Source organism: Parasteatoda tepidariorum, chromosome 1 (genome assembly GCF_982258835.1).
Source record: "Parasteatoda tepidariorum strain Cologne lab strain chromosome 1, Ptep-v5.0, whole genome shotgun sequence".
NCBI lineage: Eukaryota > Metazoa > Arthropoda > Arachnida > Araneae > Theridiidae > Parasteatoda > Parasteatoda tepidariorum.
The window spans coordinates 52,548,526-52,576,466 of record NC_141755.1 but is presented as its reverse complement, the minus strand read 5'-3'; the positions used below and the strand labels follow the sequence as shown (position 1 = coordinate 52,576,466).

The 27,941-nt window shown below is 29.2% G+C and overlaps 1 protein-coding gene across 1 annotated transcript in view; it reads left to right on the top strand.

Annotated features, from left to right (window-relative positions):
• LOC107447456 (corticotropin-releasing hormone-binding protein) overlaps positions 1-27,941 on the top strand; it is a 75,294-nt gene that overhangs the window by 29,799 nt on the left and 17,554 nt on the right. The window contains exons 2-3 of the mRNA XM_016062376.4: positions 18,823-18,895; positions 26,987-27,147. Of these exons, the coding sequence (XP_015917862.2) occupies positions 18,823-18,895; positions 26,987-27,147 (234 nt within the window). The remainder of the gene's footprint in view (positions 1-18,822; positions 18,896-26,986; positions 27,148-27,941) is intronic.

Sequence of the window (27,941 nt, the reverse complement as noted above, 5' to 3'; positions counted from 1 at the left end):
CAACATAAAACTTGATCTTGGCAAACGTACGTTTTGGAAATGTTATTTCATTTGGAATCTTATTCATCAGAGTTCATATGGCGATATGATTGTTTTGAATCTATGCTAAACTCTATATCGGCTCATTTTCCGCCGAAATCCAATTAACTATTTTGATTTTAAATAAAGTGTTTTATTTTATGAACTGTCGTAAAAATTTTAAGTGTAGATTGGCGGCACTTAAAAACCGCCAAATCTGTAGCGGCGGTGGCGTTAATACGTCGTAAGTACCGAATTTTTATTCCATACTTTTCTGAATCATATTATTTCAAACATTGGAATATACAAGAAGTATACATAAACACATAATGTTATACCATTTAATTTTTCAAAAGTATTTTGAGAACAATTTTTATCAAAAAATTATAAACTAAAAAACGGAAAATAAAGAATTCTTAGGATAAAAAAAAACGATTTTAAGAATTATTAACATTGAAATAAAAACTTTCATATTGTTTCTTTTTTTATTATTCTTATAGTTCTTAATCAGACGTAAAAAAACATTCTGTAGAGAACCATCATCAAATGAAAAAAAAAATATTTACAAGCAAATTTTTTATTGTAAAAATCATTGCACTTACCTGATTTATGATTCCCGGAGAATTCCAAAATGATAAGTTCCTTGTTTGAAAACTTTATTCTCAAATAATAGATACATAGTTTATACCTTCATTACTTTTAGATAACATACTACACAGCAAAATTTTATAATTGATATGAATTTGAATATGTAGCTAAAAACAGAATAGCTGAATTCTAGTTGAACTTATTCTTTCAAAATTAAAAAAAACTTACCAAGAAAACGATTTAAATTAATTAAGAATCAGCACAAATGGCACTATTTCAAGTAACTTGGATAATTTTTTATTGTTGTTTTCCGAATTATATGGATACAGAAATATTCTAAATACTATTCTATAACGAAGAAGAATATGCTATAACTATTACAATTCTGTATGTTCTGAATTCATATTTATTCACTGGAATGACGAAAGCAATGTTGACTTCACTTTAATTCGTAATGAATTGAAGACAGAAGAAATGCATTTTACCTTAATACACACATCTGTAACAGTATCCGAAATCGGAAGTCATCAGTTGCAAGTTTGTTGATAATAGAAATTAAAAATAATTGAGGAATTTTTCTTCAAATGTTTGGCGTGTTCTGTTCCTGAAAGATTTACTAATATTCTGGAGATTTTTTTCAAGTTCTTCGGCCTTTTCCTTGGGGAAATTTTGTTTCTTATTTGCTGCTAAAAAATGGCGTCTGATTCAGTCAATGACTTTGATGGAACTAAATGAAAACGTGATAAATTAATGTCCGATATTTACAGGCTCCCGCTAGACGGCGTACTCGAGCGTTGCGATCGCGAATTTGATTGTAAGGTTCGCATTATTTTACATTTATCAAAGTGGAGAAAAGTTTAACTTTTGTATTAAAAATGTGGCAACATATTCGATACGTAAATAGAACGCTTCGCTTTGATATATTTGTCGCTGTTCATAATTGTTATAATAAGTTTTTCTTCTTCTTTCCACGCTCTATTTTTTTATCTTAAGCGAAGACGATAATTTTTGTAGTGATATAGAAATAGAAATTGATACCATAAAAAATTATATAGAAATAGAAATTGATACCATAAAAAATTTATTCGTTTTCGTGTTCTTCTCAGGTATTTAGCATTTTAGTTCCTTTTTCTTAAGCGTTGTAGCTATATAATATATAAAATAGGAATTTAATTGTTTTTGAAGGAACGATCACACTTACCTTGGATCTCTTTGGTTTTTCGATTCTTTATTTTAACAGTTTTTATTAAATGTAATTAGTTATTTTCAGAAAGTTTCAGTTTGCAGGTAAGCACTTAGATTTTAATATTGAAGTTTCATGCTTTGCTTTCATAGTAATTGTTGTTCTAAAGTATTCGTTGACTTCTTAAAAACCCGTTTACTGACATGGCAGAACTGCCTTCCAAAAAACTTTGTATTTTGTCAAAGAAAAAGATATTAAGAGATTCTCAAAGAAGAAGAAGGGCCCAAGAAACGTCTGTGGAACGTCAAAGAAGGATGGAACATGACCGAGTTTTGACAAGCAATTCTAGAGCCCGAGAAGTATCAGAGAAACGTCAAAGAAGATTAGAAGAGGATCGTGTCTCGGCCCGAGAAACACCTGAGGAACGCCAAAGAAGATTGGAAGAGTATCGTGTCTCTACTAGCAGTGCTAGGGCCCAAGAAACATAGCGTGGCGGACAGCTGGTCGCCTTAGGCGGCTAGTAGGTAATAAAATGATAAAAAAAATGATGACATCACTAAATTTTAGACGACATCATAACAATATCAGATTTACGTAAATACATTTTAATAGTTAAATAAATTTATTTGTGAAAGACTTAAAGGACTTTCATAAATATTGGTAGTCATTTTATTACTTTTTTCATGTTTAAGAGCCAGATACTTTTCGAAACTGGCTGCCTTAAATTGCTGGCATTTTTGGTTTTTCTTCTGTATATTTTTTTTCAAAAAAAAAAATAATAAAAATAGATAGATTGCTTTACATAAAACTTTTAATTTTATAATTGCAGAAATATTTTTTTGTCAAAGTTTTAGGAAAGTCAAGGTCGAAAATCATCTAATATTTTAAGAAAAACACATCAATTTAAATGTGATAATACCTTTTTTGTCAAAATGTTGCAAACATTTTGTGTTCTATCACTTCCTCACTAACTATTGGGATATAAATATTGTTGGTATAAGGTAAACTCGAAGTTTATGCTGGCTTTAATCAATTCACCTTTCAAAGAGCCCTTCTATTATGTCCGGTATACACTTGGATGGGCCGGAATAGTCTGGTTGGTCGCCCATGTCCAAGCGGTCGTGAGTTTGATCCCTGCACTCTCTGCTTTAAATTCACCTGGTTTCACCAATCAGGCTTGCTGGCATTGGAAAGTAGCATTAGAAACAACATCAACACACTTTAATATTTCTATTTTGTGACAAACGTTTTTGAGATTGTCATAAGTAAGATTACTTGGGAAATAGTTTTTCCTATTATCTCGGACTTTTTTTCACATTCGAGTAACATTTGTTCCAGGTCCTCGATAGTATTACAAATATTGCATAAGCTGGGTTTGTTGAAGAATCTGGTTTGGTAAGATACATAAGAGCCATATGGTTTGTCACAAATTGGTTCACAGAAGAGTTACCGTAAGTTTTCCTAAGTTAATTACGTAGCATTCAATTTGGATTGCATCATTTAAACTTTATTCTATTCATTTAAACTTTATTATTTCATCATGTGCATTATTAAATCAATATCGTCAAGCAATATCGAATACGATTATGTTATGATAATGTAGCGATAATTATCGACTTATCGATCGATAATTACGACAATGTAACGATAATTATCGACTACGACATTAAAGGGGGTATCAGCAAGTTACATTTTATTAAAAAATATATTGCAATACGTAAAAAAGATTTAAATTAATCTTCTAAGGAAAAATATTATAATCGTTATAAAATCGCTATGCTTAATGACAGTTTATCATGATATTAAAATTAAGATATAGTTCAGCATACGCAATATAAAATTTGGCCGTCTTTCCATTTGGTACGTCTTTTAGTTCAATCTATGTAATTAAATTAGTTTGGCATAGGTAATTTAATAAATGTTGCAAATATGCACATTATAAAATTATATTTAAAAAAAAATCATATTTCTTGAAAAACCTATCTGCAGCGTTTCCTTTTAATTCAAGTAAAGTTTAAACATAATAAAATTCGATGAATTTAAACGTTATCAGCGTTATTTCTATACCTTGTATAAGAAAGTAAATCCAAAAGAATTTAATTAAATAGAACAACAAATTTTTCAAACGTATATTTCCCGTAATATTTCGCATGATTGAAAAAACGAATTCGTAAAGTAACATTATAAAAACTTTACATTTAGGTGATATTTTTTTTATTTGAATATTGAATTTCTTTCGAGTAATTTTATTCAAAGCTAGACGAAAAAAGCAGCAAAATTTTCAAATAAAATGATCCATCCGATGAAAAATTGAATAATAAAGTAATAAAAACTTTTTCAGGACAGAAGATCTTCTCAAATGTTGCAGCTATTTTCGCTTGAATTCTTACATTTCATTTGCATACTTTTGGTCCCGCCTTTAAAGTACAATCACTTGTCACAATATTGCGAATATTTTTCAATTTCATTCGGCCAAAAAGCGTTCTTTTTCGTTGGTAATGGTGTTCTGAAACGCTTTTACAAGTCAGAAAAAAGGAAGAAAAACTATTTTATTGATCATTTCAATATTCAACAGGAGGTGATGGCCTCATATCGTATTCCATGTATGGATGCTATGGTATATTTTTAGCAGCTATTTTTATAAAATATCTTTTTCTAAAAATACAAAACTACACTGTAAAAAATACTACACTACTAAAAAATTTGCGATTTTTTTAAATTTTTTTTATTTTAAACGATATTGTATAATGGGAAATGCTTCGAGCAAGCATTTCGTCAAATTGAGAGAATTATTTTTTTAACTGCTTTGAGAATAGAAATTTTTGCAAAGGCATTAGGTTTAATGCAGCACATAGATAAATAACTGATTTGTAAATATAAAATAATATTAAAAATTGTGAGTAAATGATTACTAAGTGACTCTCAGGAATCGAAACCGGAGACAAACAGAAACATAAGCCCTTGTATGATCCCGTCATACCATGCATACAGTTTCAAAGCCAAATTAAATATTGCTGAAGAATTTTTAGAATGGATTAAGAAGACACTCAAATTGTATTTTTATTTTCGAAAAAAGAAACTTCACCACTAATTTAGTTTTCTATCAGAAGAAAAATTTAATAACATGTAATAATACTTCATCCATATACCTAAATGTGATGGTATAAGAAAAGGAAAAACGTGAAAAACACTCTTTTATGAGGGAAGATTCTCCACAGTGCCGAAGTCATTTTTAATACAATTTGTTTAACCCTTTTTCTGTCGGCGTCACATTTTGCAATAAATAAGTAAAATATTTTTCAATTTTTTATTACTATGGAATTCAATTTTGATACATCTATATATATAAAAATGAATACCTGTGCTGAATGCTTTATAGACTCCTAAACCATCCAACCGAAAGCTATGAAAATCGGCATACAGATAGTTTGAAGCACGAGGAAGGTCACATTCGACATTAGAACATTCTACGACAAACCGTTCCAGCAGAAAGAGCGAAAAAGGAAATGGGATTTTTTGATTGGTTAAGCTTTAGCCATTGCTTATAGCCCTTTTTGATCAAAAAATAGTTTAATTAATGTATTTAAATTTTTAATGATTTTATATTCTCTAGGTCAGATAAATTCAATGAACATTACGTGGTAGCGCGTGGTGTACGTCATCAAATTTATAGTTTGTCTAAAACCAAGCTCTTTTATTTCATTTATATTAATTCCTTTAAATGCATTTCTAAAAAATTACTTATTTCAAACCAATAGAATAGAAAAAAATATTTATGTATCCTAAAGCTTCTTTTTTTACGCTGTGCGGAGAACGGTTATTCCTTTAGTAGTTTTATATAAATTAATTGAAAATTATCATATTTTTAAGAACATTAATTTTTTTATTAATTCAATCGCTATAGCAAATCTGTCGAGTCTCAAAGTCCTCCATGTTTCCATAACGAATCAATACCTCTGGGGGTACCGATCCAGGAGTTTCCTTGTCTTCTGGATTGGTTCAAAATTACAAGGCTACGGCGTTGAACATTAGTAGTCGTAAACCCAAAAATTGGGTCGACTGTTCAACGGCGGTCATAAAATAAAATAAAATAAAATCGCTATAACAAAAGGGAGTATATTCACAACCCTCTCTATATAACTCTATTGACAGCACTCCCCAACCCTAAAACCCGTCTTTTCTTTTGCTATGTTCTGGTACCGAAAGAAGCACTGCAACCAACCTTTTATATCTACTATCGCAAAATACTTAATAATTCTTTTTTCGATAAAAATCATGTGATTTCGCGAATAAATAAATTAATTAATCAATGCAACTCAAAGTTAAAATAAATACTAGGAGGACCGGAAAGTAATGTCGTTTCGGTGCATTTGATATTTGCTATTAAGAATTTATTTTTAATCAATAGTGTATTCACCCTCGTTAGCAACAACCCTTCAATGCTGGTTGGAAAGTGTATAGAAATGGATCGAAAGAAATTAAGTGATTTTTAAGACTAACGAATATTCAATGTGACTAAACGACATTGCTTTTCAGTCCCCTTATTAGAAAAACAGAATAAATAGAAATAAAATAGAATAGAAATTAATAGAAAAATAAGAAATTAAAAAAATGCAGCTTAAGATTTACTGCATTGTCAAAAACGTGTTTTATTTCTGAAATGTGATACATTTTTAGAAAAGCTGACTTTTTTTTAAAAATTAAAAACTATCAAACGTGTAAATTAAAGATCACGAAGCTATAACCCAAATATCATACCTATCGTCAAATTGTAGAACCATTCAAAAACATTAATAAAATAAAATTTCTAACCAGATAATCGTGGACTCAAAAAATAAATGTTTAGAAGTAAGAGAATGAAACTTTAATGGTAAAAATAGTTCCACGTAAACTTAAACTAGCAGTTCTGACATTTCAGATAAAGAATAGCAATTTTCTGATCCATTCCAACTTAAAACTTCTAATTTAACAAAATATAATACTCAAATCTACAGACATACAAGACTATGTTTTGGAATGGTTCTAAACAGGAAACTAAAATTTTTTATTTCTCCAAAAGGGTACTATGATGATAAATGAAATGTATTTTATTTTCCCAAAATATATAGAACGGCACATTGTTAGTCTGTTTATACATATTTAACATGTTTTATCTCTTTTTGCTACTTTAAAATATTTTGGTTCTAATCTTAATCTGGAAATTGAGTTACTGTAATTGTTTACCACCATAGTTTAAATGAGAGACAACTACACAACGATTTACATAAAGTATGTTAAGCAATAGATGAATACACTAAATGTACTGAGAAAAAAAATTCTTGCGGAAAAACCATATTTGATAAATTTAGTTTTCATAAAAACAAATAGTAATTTTGGTGAAAAACATCAAAATTTGGGTTTTTAATTCATTTATTTAGTAGTTTATCTGTTTAGAAAGTCTGTGTTTTTAAATCATAATTCGTATTGCCCACCTATTTAGTAAAAATAAAACGCTGAAAAAATGTTACAGAAAGAAATTTTTCCCATTAACCTTAATGAATGGCATTGTTCAAATCCTGTATTTTGTAGCTTGCAGCTTTACGCTTTTAAAAAGGCGGGTTCAGTTATTCGCAGGAGGCTACCGGTTTTTAGATGTTATACAGAAAAAGAAGATAATTTATTGGTTTTAACCCTTGCCTAGGGCACTGCACTTTGTATGAGGCCACTCATTTCAAAAGGATTACAAATTAATGGAAATGTTCGATTTTCATCTGAATGTTCCATCATTTTTTAACAAATGCTACTTTTTTTAGTGGCAATGAGTTGAAGTCCATTTCTTTATTTGGAATGTACTATTTACGGTCAAAGTTGCCAGTGTGATGTTTGTAAAAGTTGAGTCGAATTTTTTTCAGGAGACAAAGCATTTATTTTTTAATCCCTCTCCTAGAGAAATCTCGTATTCCCTCAGGAGGTGAAGTTTGACCGCCCGAATAACTTTATTCTTTGATATTCGTAGTCCAGACTAATACTGAGCAGACGATGGACATAATCCGTCACCAAATTAGAGTCTCTGAGAGGAACTCCAGTTTCACAAGGACCACCTGTAGGACGTAGCTCGTACGTACATTAAAAATCAAAATTACTATAGAGGATCTGAGATATGGCAACAGGTCAGCAATCAATACGAAGAAAATTTTAAAATAAAACATGCAGAATTTGAGTGGAAAATAGCAAATAGCAATGAATGCCACTGGGATATTAATATATAAAACTCATACAAATTTACTCAAAACTCAAGGTGACTCGGCAGGATATGTAATTGCTACATATCCGAACCCGAGATAACTCAAGATTATCAGGGAATTGTTAATGGTGCAATATATATTTCTGCTTTTTTGTATTAATTTTTTTATTGTTAACCCAAATTCTGATTTTAACTGCATCATCTGCAATATTTATTGTTGATAAGAGTTAGTTTCTTTAATTTTTTAATTACAAGTACCTTAATAATTTCCGTAACCCCTGAATACGAAACTGCATGAAAATAATACGTAGAGTACTTTGTTAAAATACATATTTGATAACTTTTATAAAAAAAATTTTTGAATAAATATTTAATGATGACAAATTGTTTGACTTCTTTAGTAAATAGTTGCGTTGCAGAAAAGGCATCAAAATTAAGTAAGTATGAATTGAATTTAAAACACACGAGTAAATTTATTCATATGCAGTCAAGAAACTTAGAAAATCATAAATTTTTCTTAAATTTTTTAAAATTCATTTACAAATTGGAATCTTTTTTGAAAACTTCAATAAGAATGTAAAAATGCTGAATTTTAGTTATTGCAATTATCAAGTTAAAATCAGTCTTGATTTAAAAAAAAAGTTTCAAATAAAATCGTGCAAGCTTCTAATTAAAAGCAAATATGTAGAATTGATTGTAGATTAATATTGAAACAGTTTTCACTTTATTTCATAATGCTTTTTTCTTTTGAAAAAAAAAGGAGAATTGATAAGTAATTAAAAGCTTCTGCCGTTTGAATAAATATTAGAGAGATAGAACAAATTACTTAATGGTGATTAAAATTCTACTTTTGGAAAAAAAATTATGTCATTTAATATTTTATTGGGGTTAATGCTGAATAAAAGTTTGATATTGAAACAATTAATTTAAGTGATTTTGTTTGGAATAACGTGATACATTATTTAAGTTCACTTTATTATTTTGAAATTTTAAAAAGAAAATAATTCCGTAAAAAAAATATTTTCTTGAAATTAATCAGGGTTATATAAATTAAAAAATTCTAAAATATTAAATTACTAATTAAACAGTATTGAGAAATTTAAATACATCTTTAAAAGAAACGCTTTTTTCATCATTAATTTTCAATGATCGTATGTAGTTCAACACTTTATCTTATTTAATTCTTAAAGGTGTGTATTGTTTTATCTTTAATGCTAAAAATTTTAATAGTAAGGTATTAAATTAAGATTTTATTTGAAGTTATTGCATAAGTTATGTGTTTTTTTAATTGCTTTAATATCTAATTAGCACAAATTCAAATATAGGTTAAATTTCCTTTTTTGAAGGAAATTTCAGGAACTCAATATAACCTCATTAAATATATTGATTTGACGTTAAAATTGAAGAAAAAAATGCAATGAATAAGTGTTTTAAATTTGCTATCTTTAATTTTCAATCAGTAATACGTGGGAAATTATTAATTATACCATTTATATAAAAATAATTACTAATTATACTCTTTACATAAAACTTAATTTTGTTAACTTTGTTAATTTTGTTTCTGAAACAAACAAAATATTTAATAGCAAAAAACTAAAAATAATTACGCAAATATCATATATAAAGATAGATAATATTTTTTTCCAGGAAGGAAAATATCGCTAGATTTCTAAAGAAGTCAGAACTCATTTTCAATTTGTCAGAAGCTTTTATAGACACGCTTCACAATTTATTGAATGTACAACAAATTTCCTCTTGAATTCTAAAGAACAGCTAACAACATTGGTTTCATGACTCTCAGAGTGTTGAAAACAACTCTTTTATACTCAAATATTAATGGCTACTCGATACAACAAGCCCCCCAGTGGGGTTGAAGAAAGACAGAATGCCCATCGGAAGTATTCGAAGAGCACTAAACACCCCCGCATCTGATGAAACATTCATAAGTTTACTAGTCAATGCTTATTTTGAGAAAAGGGTGACAAAATAGCCGCTTCTATTTTCTTTCCAAAAGCTCTTTCTAGCCTATTTTGGTCATAAAAGCTCGTGGGAATGGTAGTTGGTAATGCATCAGAAAACGTTGATAAATCGTAAAAGTAGGCTTAGAACATACAAGGACTCTAGACGTGTATATATTATTCAATGACCATTCGTTTGAAAGACGTGGTTTTTTTTCTGACAGGTATTTATGCAATAGGTCATGAAATAGGTCTCTTATTGGGACAAGGGGATGAATTGGATATTAGTTACGATTTATTTATTTTCCATTTGCCGCATAATTTGCTCAGTAGATTGACACAAAAATACTACAACTAGTAATTGTGTTCGAAGATATGTACTGATTTGTAAGGTGAAACTTACTTAAAATTGAAAAATGTATTATGAGTTATTTTAATTTAAATAAGGAAAGAATGGTAAGGAAAAGTGCACTTTTATATAAAACTTCTTATTTTCATACCCCATGTAATTTGCATAGTAGATAGACCCAAAATTACTGCAATTAGTGATTGTGTTCGAAGATATGTACTGATTTGTACGGTGAAAGTTACTTAAAATTGAAAAACGTATTACGAGTTATTTTAATTTAAGTAAAAAAAATGGTAAGGAAAAGTGCGCTTTTTTAAAAAATTCTTTATTTCCATATGCCATATAATTTGCATAGTAGATAGACCCAAAAATACTACAGCTAGTAATTGTGTTTCAAGATATGTACTGATTTTTACGGTGAAACTTACTTAAAATTGAAAAATGTATTACGAATTATTTTACTTTAAATAAAAAAAGAATGGTAAGGAAAAGTGTACTTTTATATAACACTCTTTATTTCCATACGCCATGTAATTTGCATAGTAGATAGGCCCAAAATTACTACAAGTAGTCATTGTGTTCTAAGATATGTAATGATTTGTACTGTGAAATTTACTTAAAATTGAAAAATGTATTACGAGTTATTTTACTTTAAATTAAAAATTATGGTCAGGAAAAGTGCGCTTTTTTATAAAACTTTTTATTTTACTTTTATTTAAAGTGAGCTTTATTAGAATTAATATATATACTAAGTGAGACAATTTTGATCATAATTAAGAAAGATAGCCGGCAAAAAATTAGACTTAACATATTACATAAAACACAAAATAAACTCCGACTTAACACATTACAACTTTTCAGTGGAGATTATTATTTTTTTTTATTTTCATAACACAGAATACTTGAAAAACCTAACAAAATAAGTAGAAAAATTCCTGAAAGAACTATAATTTGATATTTTAGTTTAGACAAAATCTTTTACTTTATGATTTTCTTTTTATTCAAGCAGTAATAATTTCTTAAATTTTCTTAAAAAAATTTATTTTCTTAATGCATTAACATTTACCCAACTCACATTAACTCACAATCTTTTACTTTAATAAGATTGTACTAAAATTAAGTTTGTTTTCCCGTTTTCTTTTTTCTTCTATCAATTTTCAAGTTTTTCATGTGATATAATTTTTAGTTGAATGAAAAAAATTAGAGTATTATAATTTGTTTATTCGAGAATTTATGAAATTTCCTTTTTTATATATTTTTATTTCAAACTAAACAGACTGTATACATCAGAATAAAATGATTTATTCTGAAAGCTCCGTGAGTCAGAGTTATTTATACACAAATCTTATGAAGGTATTGATTTGAAATAACAATCTCAGCACGGCAAAATTACGAGTTCGTTGTTCCCAGGAAACGTTTTGTCTCTGAGAATTTCATCTCTCCAAGACAATAACCGCAGCTATTCAAAGGCTTCACACATCCAAGTCTCGAGATGAAAATACGAGTTTCATTTGGGCGTTCAAATTGTAACAAGAATTGATTCAATTGCTCGTCGGCAATTCGAAGAGAAGATAGAAACAAATAAGCTCATTTATCTGCTTATGTCTTAATAGTGAATTGTAATTTTGTACCATTTGCAAAATAACGTGGAATTGTAAATTTCACACCGAATTTCATCAAGGCGCTTAAGACAACGTGGTTAAATATTAAATTATTGTCTATCATAATAAATTTTTCGAAATTATATTTTATAATATTAGTGTCCATACATAGAACCCTTAGAGATAAAATACAAACAAGCAAACAGACCCGATTGAGTAAAAATTCACATTTAATCAAATCAATTTAAGTATTGCACGAAAATTTTTTGTGTGAAATTAATATCAATTGGAGTATTTTTAACACAAAAGTTAAATAAGGATTTTTTATTAATTACGAGTTGATAAAAAAAAATGCTAAGCGTGGTGCAAAATTGAGGTAGTCAAATTTTTCTTTTCTTTTATGTAGTTGCATCTTTGACTGTAGACAATATAACTGCTTCGATTAGTGCAAGAACCGGACATTGCTCTTGTACTCTTTTCATGCATAAAACAGTAAAATCAGACGATTTTAACCAGTTATTTATGAATTTCGATTTACCGTGTGCATAAATGCATTAAGACCATTTATTATACAGTCCCTTGGACAAATTAATAGACGCGCTATAAGATTCTTAGTAAAATCTTAATTATTAGGTGTATCACCTAATAATTAAGAATTGGTGAAGTGTACACAGCTTTATTGTTTCTTCTCGACAGAAACCGGATGGTACTTGTTAATGTTCGTGTATCAATTGGTTAAATTAGACGATATACAATATAATTTCGACGATATATTGCATAAATATAGAATATTTATTATATCAGGTATAATATTAGTATATTATCTATAATAATTAGACCAAATTATTAGACGTACTGTATTGTTTTAATAATTGAATGTTTTGCTTAAGTGTATATGCAATACTTTTATATTTAAGCATACATGTAATGGATTTTTATTCCGGAAATTTTTTATATACTTCATATTTGTATTTATTTTTAACGTATTGCATGACAATGTTAACCCCAATTGATACACGAACGTAAACAAATGCAAACCAGTTTCTGCTGCGTGAAAACAATAATGCTGTATAATATCACCTAATTATTAATATTTTACATAGAACATTATAGTGCGTCGAATAATTTGGATAGAGACTGTAGAGTAAGGAACGAAAGTAAAATTGGGACAATTGTAATTCTTATAATAACTTTAGATAAGGGAGCGTGGAAAACTGGTATGGGCAATGAAAAAAAAAGTTTACCTTACTGCAAAAAGGGTTTTTCAAAATTAAACAAAAATGTGTCAAAATAGCTTTGACAAAAATTATAGTCGAATTAAAAAACCCCATGTATTCAAAATTGAAACAGCATATCCTTAGCAAAATGCATTTCATAGCGAAATGCATAATCTCAAAAGTTATGCAGAGAAAGATATATGATAGAAGGATGTTCCCTTGCAGCTGACAGGTTTCGAACTAAGGACTATTGGGTTCGCAGTGGGATGCTCTAACCCAGTGGTTGCCAACTGGCGGACCGCGGGCCGCATCTAGCCAGCGAAGTTTTTTTTATGGCCCGCGAACCAAAATATATTAGTTGTAGTTTTTTGCGGACAATTTTCGTAGGAAATCTATATGAGTTTTAAATACTTTTAAGTTTTATAACTTAAACAATTAATAAGCAACAGATATCAAATTATTAATACATACATTAAAGTTATTGTAGCCAGAATTTTTTAACATGCAATTAAATATTTTCAAAAATCTACTTCTTATTTTAATTTTTAACTCAATACTTTTGTTTTGTACAATTTGATAAAAATCTGACAGTAATATTTAATGTTCCTTCAAACACAAAAGAGTTCAATATAAAATTTTGTTGAAGCTGCTGCCCGCCATTTGACTGGTGTTTTCAAATGCGGCCCCCGGCCCCATGTAAGTTGGAAACCCCTCCTCTAACCACTCTAGTTGTACACTCTAGTCTAGGGGGAGTTAGGAAGCTTTGAAATGTAGTCACCGCAATGAAACACAGTGACATACATTCAATTCGGTTGTTTTTCAGATGTAGCGAAACAAACAAAAAGTGAAATTAAAATTATCGATCTCTCAACTAAGTTATTACATCCATAGTTTCCTGATTGCCTATCTTTTTGCCATTGAAATTGCAAAGAAATTAGTATGTCGTGATGTGCTATTGCAGCGGCTACTATATAAAGCTTCCAAAATTTGTCTGATCTGGGGTACAATAACGGAAGGTCCCTTGGTTTGATACCAGCCAGCAGCCAACGAATATCTTTCTCACACATTGCTTCTTCCACTTAAATTTTGAGACTATGCATTTTGCTTAAAATTTGAGTATATGCTGTTGCAGTTTGAAAACATGGGGTTTTCAAAATCGACTATCATTTGTTTGGAAGTTATTTTGAAACATTTTATGCCCAATTTTGAGAAACCTATTTTAACAGTGTAATCAACATTTTGAACTTACTTAGTATTTTTTTAAAATTAAAACTTGATAGTTCATTTCCATTTTAAACGACTTGATTGTTTATTTCCATTTTGAAAGATATACTCAATATTTCTTAGAATTATAATTTTATAAGACGCACTCTTTTATTTATACAAAAAAAGTTATTTTAGTCTACTAGTTTGTTCCTATTTTGTACCTTAAAAACTCTTCTTTTACAATTTTCTCCTAAAGTATTCGCAGCGTGATTATCCATTATCAACTGCACATGAAATTGAACACAAGTGTTTCCAATTTACGACATCTAACAATGGAGGTTTGATCAATAAATGAAAAAGTTTATTCAGATGTTCACTTTAACCCCATGTCCTAACTGGCCCCCATCTTCCCTATCTCGTTCTCTATTATTGACAATTGCAGAAAACAATAAATACTTTCTATAACAACTAGATTATATCTTTTGTAAAATGTTTAATAAGGAAATTGAAATTGTATTAAAAATCAAAGCACATATGCGACATAGAATACCCCATATCATAGTTTATTCAGTTTTGCATTCCTGAAACATAATACTAAACACACAGTTCCTGAAACTACAAAGCACGTTTTAAACTTGCCTGCATAAATTGATAAAGACGGGATGAGGGTTCTAAAGTTTTAGTAGCTGAAATAACTAAAATATGATACACAACAGGCCTTTTCACGAGACTTGTTTACATAACCACTTCTAACAGATAACATGTCCCTGCTGGTTATAAAGCACTGGACCATAAATCCATCTATGTAAATTATTTCAAGCGCTTGTACTATTTGTTGTGCTACAAACACTTTCCTTTCTCCTTTTATTGGATGATTATGTCTAATTCTATCTTCTGTTTGCTATCATAGTTATAAGTGGGTTACATGATAATGTTTAGAAGAGTTGATATTTAAACATAATTAACCATTAACTCGCTATTCAAGTAAATCTTTAGTCGAAGTATTGTATTGTTGTTTCTTAATATTAAAGTGTAGAAAAAATTTTTGTTTTTATACCTGTAGAAATTGTCTAAAAACTAGTTCTTAAATTTAGTGCAACTTACCCAACTAAAAAGATATTGTTTAGTAATACTGGATAATAAGCTCACCTGAAAAAAAGTTCTTCAATGAAGAAATTTATGATAAGCCACAGAGGTTGGCGTCTGTGGTGTTTATGTTTATGTTAGTGTTTATGTTTTTGATGAAAAGATACTATTTCTAGTCAATAACTTCCAGAAAAAGTTGTTGATTGCATGGTCTCCGCAATTAAAAAAAAATTAGTCAGCTTTGTTAAAGAATTAAAATCTTTTGAGATTGTTCTAATTAAGCATTTGTGAGCATATAGTACAGGTACTTAACGATTAAATAAGAAACGCGAACTTGCTTAATTATCGTTTAGTGTTCTTAATCTCCTTATGACCTAGTTCTATATTTTGACGTAAATTGGGTAAGATGTCAATATTTCCCCAAGTAACTTTAAAATTTGACTTGGAATGTATGTTTTATGTTGAAGTTAATACAAAATTAGAACAGTATAATTAACGAAACATAATAAGAACTTTAAAAACCACTCTATCAAACGGACTGAAAAACAAGAAAATATTTTAAATATTCGTATTATGTCTTACGTATTATGCCTTAAAACAAAATACGTTGAGAGCGGTATTTTCGGGATTCGTGAGAAATATTTTTACAGTGATGCGCTTGACGTTGGAACTTCAATAACGGGATGTATTATTTTGTCTTCTTCTTTCATTTTATTCGCACAAACAAGCGATGAACAGTCGCGCTGGCTTAGGGGATAGAGTTTTTGCCTCCCAATGAGTGGTGTTTCAAAACCAGCTGTGTCTGGTTGTTACGAATTCTGTTTCTGACTCTCATCGACCTTATTGCCGACGTAAAATATCCTCAGTGGTAGACGGATCATGGGTTCGAATTCCCTTACCGTTAGGCTAACCATAGGAGATTACATGGTTCCATGTAACGCTAATGCGGGTTGGTTTTATCAAAACGTCTTCCATGAAGGTTAGTCTGTCCCGATGTGGGATCTAGGAATTCTCTCGTTTTCTGAGTTGAGTTCAAAATTACAAGGTCAATTGTAGTCAGCTCAGAATTGGTTCGAAAGTTTAATGCCGGTTATAATATACAATCAAACGACTTGCAAATTTCCTTGGTCCTTTTTTTCTTTTTTATTATCGCTAGATAGCAGCTTATCTTTACGTTACTATTAAAATAGATTAAGCACTTGTTGTTTTTTATTCAAACATTAATTTAAAATAAAATTAATACTATTGAAGTATAATACATCACGATCATATTGAACCTTTCATTCAATTCACGTTTGAGCAAAAACTTTACCTTTCTCAGATATTTTTATTGCTCGTAATTGTGTTTAATTGCTCACTACTATTAATCAGAAACCATTCGCAATTTCATTCCTCCTTATAACCTTTCATTTCATCTCTTTAATCGAAAATTAGCTGTCCTTAGAACCCTTATCGTGATTTTGAAATTTGTTCGACTAATAACAACCTCAACGAAGAGTTCCTTTACCTTAAAGCTATCGCTCTTGACAGTGGATTTCTTTTTTATACTGTTGATTCCATGCATAGAAAATTAATTATTTAATTCAACAAACTCCTTAATTCAAACTTTAACAATTTGATTGTTTTACCTTATTATCCAAAAAAAAGCAGTCTACAGATAAATTCGTATTTAAAATCTTTTTCTTCCAGTAAACAATTTAAGTTCCTCCAACTTTAAAGACTCGATTGCTCACCTGGAGTATTAATCGAATTTCTTATCAGTGTGGTCTTGCGCACAATCAACAAAAGTTCGACTTAAAGATCATGAAAGACATGCCCAAATTCAGGAACTAATAATGAACGTGGTTGCATGTCCAGCTCCATCTATAAACTACCCGTTCAACTATCCAATGTTTTTGTGTGGTATGATATTTACAGTGATTTTCAAAGATTTCTTGTTAAACATAATTCTGTAGCTTACCGAATAAAATTGCTTAAGATAAACCAAAAATTAAATCATTGATCAGAATTTAACTTATTTAGGTTCTGAAAGCCATAAAAAAATTTAAAAAAACTAAAGTGAGTTTATTTCAAAAGCTTTAGACAAATTAAACAAATTTTCAAGTTTTTATTGATTTTCAGTGAAATGGGCAAAAGGAAGATCTTAAAATTTTTTACAAACTTTTATGACGTTTTTATTCTTATTACAATACGCAATTTTTCCGCACTAAAGCATTCTCCTGGGTCTTAGCCACTCTACTGCCTTTCAGCCACAGCCCGGGAACGAACTAAATGAATTAATACTGTTGACTCTTCATAAACCGAAAAACCACCTCCCTCAAAAGAAAATGGCTAGAGTATAATCTGAGATAACCACTACCTTCACAATTCTTCCTTTATTTCTTCCATCAAAAAACAGTAAACTACCCTTCTATTTTCTTTTTCTGTATCGTATTACAAGTACTTTCACAATTCTATCTTTATTTCTTTCATCAAAAAACAGTAAACTACCTTTCTTTTTTTTTCTTTATCGTATTACAAGTAGTTTTAAACCTAAATATAACATTAAAATTTAGGTTCTTTCTTTTCTTTAAGTATTAATAAAATCATTGCTATTTTATTGTATAAATTTTTTTTTTCATTTTCTTCAATACTTTAAATTTTTTTAAAAGCGAAATTTGCATGAATTCTATTAATTGGGATACTCACTTAATCGGGAAGAGACATTTCCCAACAATCCTGATTAATCTAGGATCAACTTATTTGAAATAACTTGTATACCTCGAAAAAATTTTGCATTTTGTTGACTATCATGATATACAATTATAATATTTATTATTCGAGACATTTTTAACAAATATTTAATAATCGCATAAAACCCTTAAATAGTTAACAAAATAATAATAAATGTTTTCTTCCAATTCCTTAAAAATAGTACTTCTTCTTTGAAAAAGAATACTTTTAAAATGAATACTTAAAAGAAAAATCCACTTAAATTCGTTCTGCGAAACGGAAATAAAAAAAAATAATGAGTGGTTGCCTGAACTCTTTAGAAAAATAAACTCGTCATTTTCAGGGTACTTTGTAAAAGGACTTTTGTATTTTATGTATCATATGTTTAAAGTGCTATAGGTAATTGTCATGATTTTACAATATTTTGCGCAGTGTAGAAGATAACGAGTATAATATAATTAATATGAATTAGGTCCACTTTAAGGAATAACTTAAATTACAAATAAAAAAAACATTTTAATGAATTTTTTTTCAAAATTCAAGCTGTTTTTTTCATAATCGAGAAAATCGCCACAAAAGCAACAATTGAAACAAGTGCTATTAATTTCAAAACCATCATTTAATTAGTTTATCGACAACAAAATGTGTCTGTTTACTACTTTCGTCTTTTTTCTATTTTAGTTTGATGAAGCTCAATTAGAAGAAGAAATGAATCTACTTGAAAATGTTCAACTAGAATTGGATGAAACAGGAAGTGAGTATATTGATATTGCAAAATGAAACCAAAGTTCATAATAATAAAATCAAATACAATTAAAGTATTAGGCAATATGCAAAACCATTATATTTTATCGAAATATTGTTAACCTATCTTTCTCCCTACGCTTTTATTAACTTCTCTATCAAATAACTCTCTCTATAACAAGGGTGAGATTTTGCAATCAAAGTTCCAACTGCGTTTTGACAATCTAATGGACTATTTATTCAAGTTCCGTGCCAGGCAATGATATAAATGGAAATATCTACCAAGCTGCTATAAACGTACTTTAGATTTTTTTCCAAATGGTCTCAAACATTTTTCCAACTAATTAGAGTGGTTAAATTTAAAATGCTGTTCTTCAACTAATGACAATAAAAGTTTTACTTTTTTTAGAATATCCGTTTGAGTTTCAATTGTTAGGTTATGAAAGTTTTGAATTTATATCATTGCCTGACTTCGTGCCAGGCAATATTGCAAATTCAGTTGTCTACCTAACTACTACACATTTTCTATCTTTTCTTTTCTTTTTTTTTTGTCAAATAGCTTCACACTTTTTTCCAACTAGCTAAAATGATTAAATTTCAACTGCTCCTCTGTAAATCCTCTGTAAATAAGTTTCCTCTCCGCTGTAAGTAAGTTTAAGCTCCTCTGCAAATAAGTTTCATTCGTTAGGTTAATAAAGTTTTGAACTTACATTTTTACCTAGCTCTGTGTCTGGCAATAATACATTTCCAAATATCTACCTAACTGCTACAAATATACACTAAGGAGCTAAATGCTACAAATGTGCACTGCTACAAATATACTACTAATATAAGCTCTGTACTAATGACAACAAAGGTTTTATTGTTTTAGGTTATTTTCTTAAGCTTCACTCATTAGGTTACTAAAGTTTTGAATTTGCATTATTGTCTAGCATATTATTATTGTATTATTACCCACAATAAACATTTATCAACATTTTACTGACAAAAAGAATATATATCATCAAACTCTATTTTGTGTAATTTACGACCAAAGCAAATTAAACAGACACAAAACTAAAATAAGAAATTAATACATTAGAAATGTTAAGAACTGTGTTTTTCAAGTGAATAAAAGGGAAAAAAATAACTTAATTTTTATCAGAACTAAAACAAAACCAAAGGCCCTACAACAAATTCTCTCTGTCCTAAAGTCATTCGAATTTGATGCCACGTACGTTTTTCACTTCAGGTCATACAAAAACAAAATTATTTTCTCCTCTTTAATCCACTTAAAAACATAATTTTGTAAGTTTTTCATTATTTATGAAATCTTTATCTAATTCATTGAAATATGCCATGAAGATTAAATGTTAAACAATTTATTGTAATACCATGCCAGTCAGTTGTACATTTTAGTTTACTCAATTCAAAAAAATATTACATTCGCTTAACTTTACTAGCTTTTTCTGGTTCAACATATTTGTTAAATGTTTTTTTTTTCTAATGCCCACCTGTGTTTACATTCGAGAATTCAAGAGTATAAGGGCAGATTTGTTGGCCACTAATTCAGGGGCACCACATTAGATGGGCCAACGTTGCTCCTACAGTAAAGGACAGATATTACAGAGATTGAAAAAACCTCCATGCCTTGTCCGGGATTCGAACCCAGAACCTTTCTGATGCGAGGCCAGTTCCCTGACCCTACACAGTCTGGTCGGCGTATTTTTAAAATGTATTAGACAACATTTTACAAAATCTACGGTAATCAAGGGAAAAAATTAATAAGTAAATATTATTCAATATTGCATTGAAAAATCTTATTTTAACCTTATTAATTTATTAAGAGTTATTATTAATTTAAACAAACTAAAAAACTACAATAATAAACGTCAAAAACATTTACCTTTCCATTTCTCAGAGAGAATAAATAATCAATAAAGTTTATTCTTTACAAACGGGATTCATCAGCCTCAGAAAGTTGAAAAATTAAATAAATAATATTAATAAAAAAAACACTAGCATCTTTCATCGAAAATGTAAAATTACCTTCTCGTGAAACGGACAATGTAAACAGATTTCTTAAGAAAAAGAAAACTGCAATTGAAATTTTATTCGAAAAAGTTCGTAAACTTTATTACTTTAAATAAACATATCCCTTGAATTGAGTGCATTGATATCGAAGAATAGTTGATGGATTTCGAGAATCAAGTTTTATAATAAGTATTAGATACAAAATGCAAACATAATTTTTTTTCTAGAAAATAAATTATTTGATATCAATTTACGGATTTCCAAAAAACATTTGCACAGTTGCATAAATAAAAAATCAATAAGTTTTGCAAATATTTCTAAAGCGAAAAAATTCAGAAAGCATAAGATTTTTCATCTTTTGTGAAAAGATAATTAAGAGAAATACTGTACGAAAGAAAGTTCATCCTTTCATTTATGTTTTTATGTAAATCTTTTTTAGAAGCGTTTGCTGCATCAAAGTTTTTAAGTTCATTCGTGTTATAAGAAACTTGAAAAAAAGCCAAAAAACGTACTATAGCAGTGCATTATTGATGCCAATTAAATTTAATAATTATCGTAATCTGTTCTACAAGCATTTTTAAAGTATATATATATTTTACTTACATACATACTATGGAAATAGGTTTTTACGTCTCTGGAATATGTAATAGTTCCGAAATGTTTGTATATAAATCAGAGGTTTCCCAGGATATATATATGTTTCATATTTTTAGAACTTCATTTTAATAGATTGCTAGCATACGTACAAACCTAAACTAAAAGAAAAATTCAATTAGCGAGCGAAGAGAACTCAAATTACAAAGTAATCCGAAAAAAAAAATGTTGAAGCAGTTCTGGTAGTTGTCAATCATAGTGAGTAGTATGTGAATCCCTAGTACACACATTAATCAACTTATTATTTATCAGAATTAAGATAGCTTTGAAAAACAAATAACACAATGCCCTTTTGAAGTCGCAATGGAAGTTATAACTTTTTAAGTTCATTTGTGTTATAAGAAACCTCAAAAAATGTACTATAGCAGTGCATTAATGACGCCAATTAAATTTAATAATTTTCGTAATCTGTTCTACAAGCATTTTTAAAGTATATATTTTTTACTTACCTACATAACGTGGAAATAGGTTTTTACGTCTCTGGAATATGCAATTGTACCAAAATGTTTGTATATAAATCAAAGGTTTCAGAGGATATATATGCTTCATATTTTTAGAACTTATTTTCAGCATTTTAATAGATTGCTAGCATACATACAAAGCTAAACTAAAATACAAAAATATTCAATGAGCGAGCGAAGAAAACTCAAATTCACGATAGAGAGAGAACAACTAAAATGCAAAAATTTTCAATGAGCGAAAGAAAAGAATTCAAATTCGCGATAGAGAAAGCAACTAAAAAACAAAATTATTTAATGAGCGCGAGAAGAGAACTTAAATTCACGATAAAGAGAGAGCAACTAAAACATAAAAATATTCAATGAACGAGCTAGGAGAACTCAAATTCACGATAGAGAGAGAGCAACTAAAATACACAAATATTCAATGAGCGAGCGAAGAGAACTCTAATTCACGATAGAGAGAGAGAGCAACTAAAATACGAAAATATTCAATGAGCGAGAGAGGAGAATTCAAATTCGCGATAGAGAAAGCAACTAAAGTACAAAATTATTCAATGAGCGCGAGAAGAGAACTTAAATTCAAGATAAAGAGAGAGCAACTAAACTATAAAAATATTCAACGAACGAGAGAAGAGAACTCAAATTCACGATAGAGAGACAGCAACTAAAATACAAAAATATTGAATGAGCGCGAGAAGCGAACTTAAATTCACGATAAAGAGAGAGCAACTAAAATATAAAAATATTGAATGAACGAGAGAAGAGAACTCAAATTCACGATGGAGAGAGAGTAACTAAAAAACAAAATTTTTCAATGAGCGAGAGAAGAGAATTCAAATTCGCGATAGAGAGAAAGCAATCCGAAAGAAACTGTGGAAGCAGTTCTGGTAGTTGGTAAGCATAGCGAGCAGTGTACACATATATCAATTTAGTATTTATCAGAATTTAGATAGCTTTGAAAAACAAATAACACAATGCCCTTATAAAATGTTGAAGTCGCAATGGAAGTTATAACTCTTTAAACGAGCATTTAAGGCTAATGTCTGAAATTAAAGATGACATGAATTAGTTTATTTACGCCTTCATCTAATTTCAAGCCACAAGAATTCGGAGTTTTCGGAATCGATTAGAGCTATTAAATATTCTGCCGGAGTAAAATCAAGTTATACTCCTCTAGGAATCATCTCTAATAAATGCTTAAATTTACAGCTAAGGTAGTCTTGGAAACAGAGATCTGAGAATAACAGGTGATTTAGTGAAACTCTAATTAAGAATTGGACAAACAATTGCCCAACGGTGTGTCATAAATATTTTACGTCATGCTTAATTAAATTAACATTTCAAAAATATCTAACTGATTTAACTTCTTTAGGGAAATAGTTAAGTGAAATTGGCAGAAAAGTAAAATAACTATTAAATTCTTAAGTAAAATTCAGGAAAAAAGTACAAATATAATTTTATATTCAATAATTTTTCGTTTCTAAAATAGTTATGAAGAGAGTAACTTATATAATAATCGACTAAACCTTTTTTATTTTTTCTAAAATTTGTTTGAAACTAAATGAATTTTAAACTTCCATTTTTCATTCGAATTTTAGAATATACTACCATTAAAATCAAAGTGGATCAGATATGAAGTTTGATGACACTAGTGCCGTAATTGTCTCAAACTTAAATCATTTTAGTTACTCAAGTACTCCTAGTAAGCTCACATAGCGTTTGGTTTCAAAAAAAAAAAAAAAAAAAAAAGGCCGTGGTAGAGTGGTTAGTGAATCAAACTCCAGTCCGAATGGGCAGAGATTCGATCCTCAACTCTGCAAAAACCCACCGAATACATGCCAAGTACGTGCTTGTAAAGACTGTGGGATCGAAAGTCCAGTGATCGGTAGCTGACCAGTATCATAAGTAAAGGCGTCTGGAGAAAATTTTCTTCCTTTCAGATCTATGACTAAATTGAGGAAGTGGTCTCACGAATGAGTGGTGCTGTCATCTATCCGTGGGGTTCTGCGTCAAGATGTACTTTCACCTTTACGGTGCTCTCTCATTAAATGGAAGGCCTTTCGCAGAAGACCGATGACTGGCGAGCTTGACCAGCCCAAATATCATTATATACAACAACAACAAAAAGAAAAACAAACAATTGAAAAAATAAGACTGGCGATTGGAGTACCTGGGGGTCATGGTTAGATTTGTATATACCTAAAAAAAGTAAAGATTGGGTAAACTTCCTTAAAAAAGGATAAAATTCTTAAGATGAGATAAGAAAAGATAAGATTATTTTTTTTTGAAGATTCTTCAGGCATTTTTAAAAATTAAAACTCTTAAAAATAGCACTTATCAAATGTAAACGTATAAAAGTGACTATATTTTAATATTTGAAAAAAAGAAATTAATTTTTGCACTTGTTCCTTTACGGGAAAGGAATTTCGTTGCCACATAGCTCATTTTCACTTTTTATCTAGTTTATAAACTTCATAAGTTAATGTTGATTTATTATTATGATTCTACGGAATACTAATGATTGAACAAACATGAATGTGTTAGTTTTGTTTTCTTCCGAAAAAAAAGGATGAGGTTTTTTTTCATGTTAATGGAATACTTATTTTATATTAATGAATATAAATGAAAATTTTTTTTATGAATATTAATGAATATTTTTTTAATGAATATAAATCAATATCTATTTTAAATAAAATTTTACTGTAAAAGTGACTATAATTAATTAGCATATTTTTATCTTTCATAATCTGAAATATTTGTCTTGTCTACAATATTTGTGTAATATGAAACAATAGTTATCCCTATTAGCATTAGTTATTTATAATCATGCCGAAATTTGGTATCATTCCATATTGAGCGTCATTCATATGTAAAATGTGAGAAAACCATTTGCTAGAATTAAGACAAACTTGGTTAAATATTAGTTTAAACTTTGTAAGCATATTTTATTCAAGAATTTGCCGAAAAATATAGTAATCTGCAAATTTAAACTGTAAAACTTGGTTAAGTATTAGTTTAAAAGTTGCATGCATATTTTATGTAAGAATGCGCCAGAAATTATAGTAATCTGCAAATTAAAACTTCAACATTACTGTGCGATTTTAATTGAGTTTCATTTGAGAAAATTTATCCGTCATAAAATAGTACTTCAACTATACTTAGTTTCTTAAACATTTTACCCAATTTTTCTATTCTAGTTTACTTAAAAAAATTTATATCAATGGTTGTATTAGTGTTTTTTAATCAATATAAGTCTTAAAAGAATCAAGCTTGAACTTAAAAACAGTTATACGCTTGAAAGTGAATACTATAGTGAATTTGCCCTCCTATATTTTATTTTTGTTCTATAACCGTCGTTGAACAGCGGACCCAATTTTCGGGCTTACGACTACTAATGTTCAACTCCGTAGCCTTGTAGTTTTGAACTCAATCCAGAAGACGAGGGAACTCCTGGATCAAGTATTGGGAGAAATTTGCCTCCAAAGAGGACTTTTTGATGGAACTAACCAGCATTTGAGTTACATGGAGAGAAAAACTTCGAAAACCTCCCACGGTTTGACAGACGGCAAGACAACTTTAACCCATGATTCTTCTACCACTTAGGATGCTTAACGTCAGCACTGTGGTTTGTGAAAGCTGGATGCGGAATTCACATCGACTAGCCATAGCTGGGATTCGAACCCGGTTCACCTCATTGGAAGGCGAACGCTCTATTCCCTGAGTCATCACGGCTCGCCTCTGCAAATTTATTATATTTTTTTTCATTATTACCGCTTAGATATCAATTATAAGACACTAATTTGGGTAAATGGTCCATGCTTAACGCATTATCAATACAAGAGAAACTTTATTAAGCGAAATACCATATAAAGGAAACCCAATTTCATATTTTGTAAGTTCATTGCGTGCACCCTACCATTGAGTAGGGTTAAGAGGTATATGTGGCAACAGAGAGGATAGAACCCTTAACTTGTTGTCTGCAGGGAAGTGCGTATGTTTCTTTGCTAAGGTGATCATTCAGACTTGAAATACTAGGTCGCATTACAAAATGCCTTCTCTATATCGTCAAATTGTTCTGTAATAAGTATATCTTTCAAGCTAAATTCTGTTATAGTTATTCTTTTATGCGTTATTTAGCATTAAATTTATAAAAAAATATAACTTCGGATTTTCTGCGTAGTTTCCTCCGATTATAAGTAAGTAGTGTTGATGTATTTTTTTCTCGCTTTTGTGAAATTCCGACAAGATTATACTAAAAATATATCAATTAAAAGGAGAAAAATCTAGTGAAATTACCATACTGTATGGTAAAATCAATTCTGGTAAAACGCATGATTCTTTTAAAGAAGGCTAAAATATTCAATATTTAAATCACAGCATTTGGCAATATTTGCTTTATGGTAACGGTTAACTGGAAATTTTGTTTTTAAAAATTATAATTCTTAATCCACGCATTTAGCAAAAAATACAAAACTGAAAGATACATTTAACTGAATAAATGGTCTAAGATATAACGGTATAAAATTACCAAATTTTATCATATTTATAGAAGCATTTTATTGTTAGTTTTACCAAATTTTCTTCCAAAGCGTTTCGGTAAAAACTACCAACTTTTTGGTGTTCTCATAGAGTCCAAAACATTTACATTTTACCATATTCTGGTAGTTTAAGCCATAACTTTTTCTCAGTCTAGATTTAACTATTACAACAAGCTCCTTTTAAGCCTTTATAATAGATAATTAGACCTTTGTAATAGATAATGTTTGATTGACCCTGTTACTACTTTCGATATTTGAAAAATGATTTTACTACTTCAAACACTGTACTTTGTATTACACTGTATGTAAATGAACTTTGGTTAAGTTGATTAACATAAAGAGAGCAAAGTACATGAAAGTTACGTGAAGTGTGTATAAAATGAAAATAAGAATCCCTTTGAAATAACTTTTTAAGTATTCCATTTTATTTTTCAGCTTGCATCTTTGTGAAGTCTGAAGAAGGCATTTATACATTTAATTCTCCTGGTACAGGAGAACAAGTATGTGGTCTGTACATGATAGCTGAAGCAGACAAGCAAGTGGAGTTTGAATTTCAATCATTTGATATTTCTTGTACCAAAGGAGGTTTGCTTAGTGTAAGCCAGTTTCAATATTATCATAATACAAATAGTTATTTACGACATAAATTAGATTTATTATTATATTGACACTCATAATTTTTATTTTTATTTAATTCAAAACTTAAATTATTTCAAATTAAAATAAAATTAAGCATTTTTAGTATGTCTTAAAATTAGGTTACAGGAATTTTACTAGTTATTCTATTATTAACTCCTAACATATAATTTTAAAATCCATACAAAAATTATTAAGTTATAGTAAATTGCATATATATTTATAAAAATGGTTACGGGAATTTTACTAGTGGTTCTGTAATTAACATCCTAGTATATTCGCTTAATCCTTGAAAATTGTGTTTGCAGTTGACTAATGGGAAACATTAGGTACCACTAAATTAAGCATTTACAACCTACATATCTTTTTATAAAAATGGTTACATAAATTTTACTGGTTGTTTTATAATTGATAATCTGACATATACTTTTACCTTAATTAATCTGACATATACCTCAACTTAATTAAGTTTGCAGTTGACTAACAAGAAACATCAGGTACTATTAAAATAAACATCTATACAATACATAGCCATTAATAAAAATGGTCAAGGGAAATTTACTAGTTATTATTTAATTAACTTCCTAGGATATACGTTAAGAATCCTTAAAAATTAATATGTTCACCGTTGACTGAAAGGAAACATTAGGCACAATTAAATTAAACATTTACTAAAAGCAAATCTATTTATGAAAATGGTAACAGAAACTTTACTCATTGTTCAATTATTGATACCCTAGTATGCCCTTTTGGA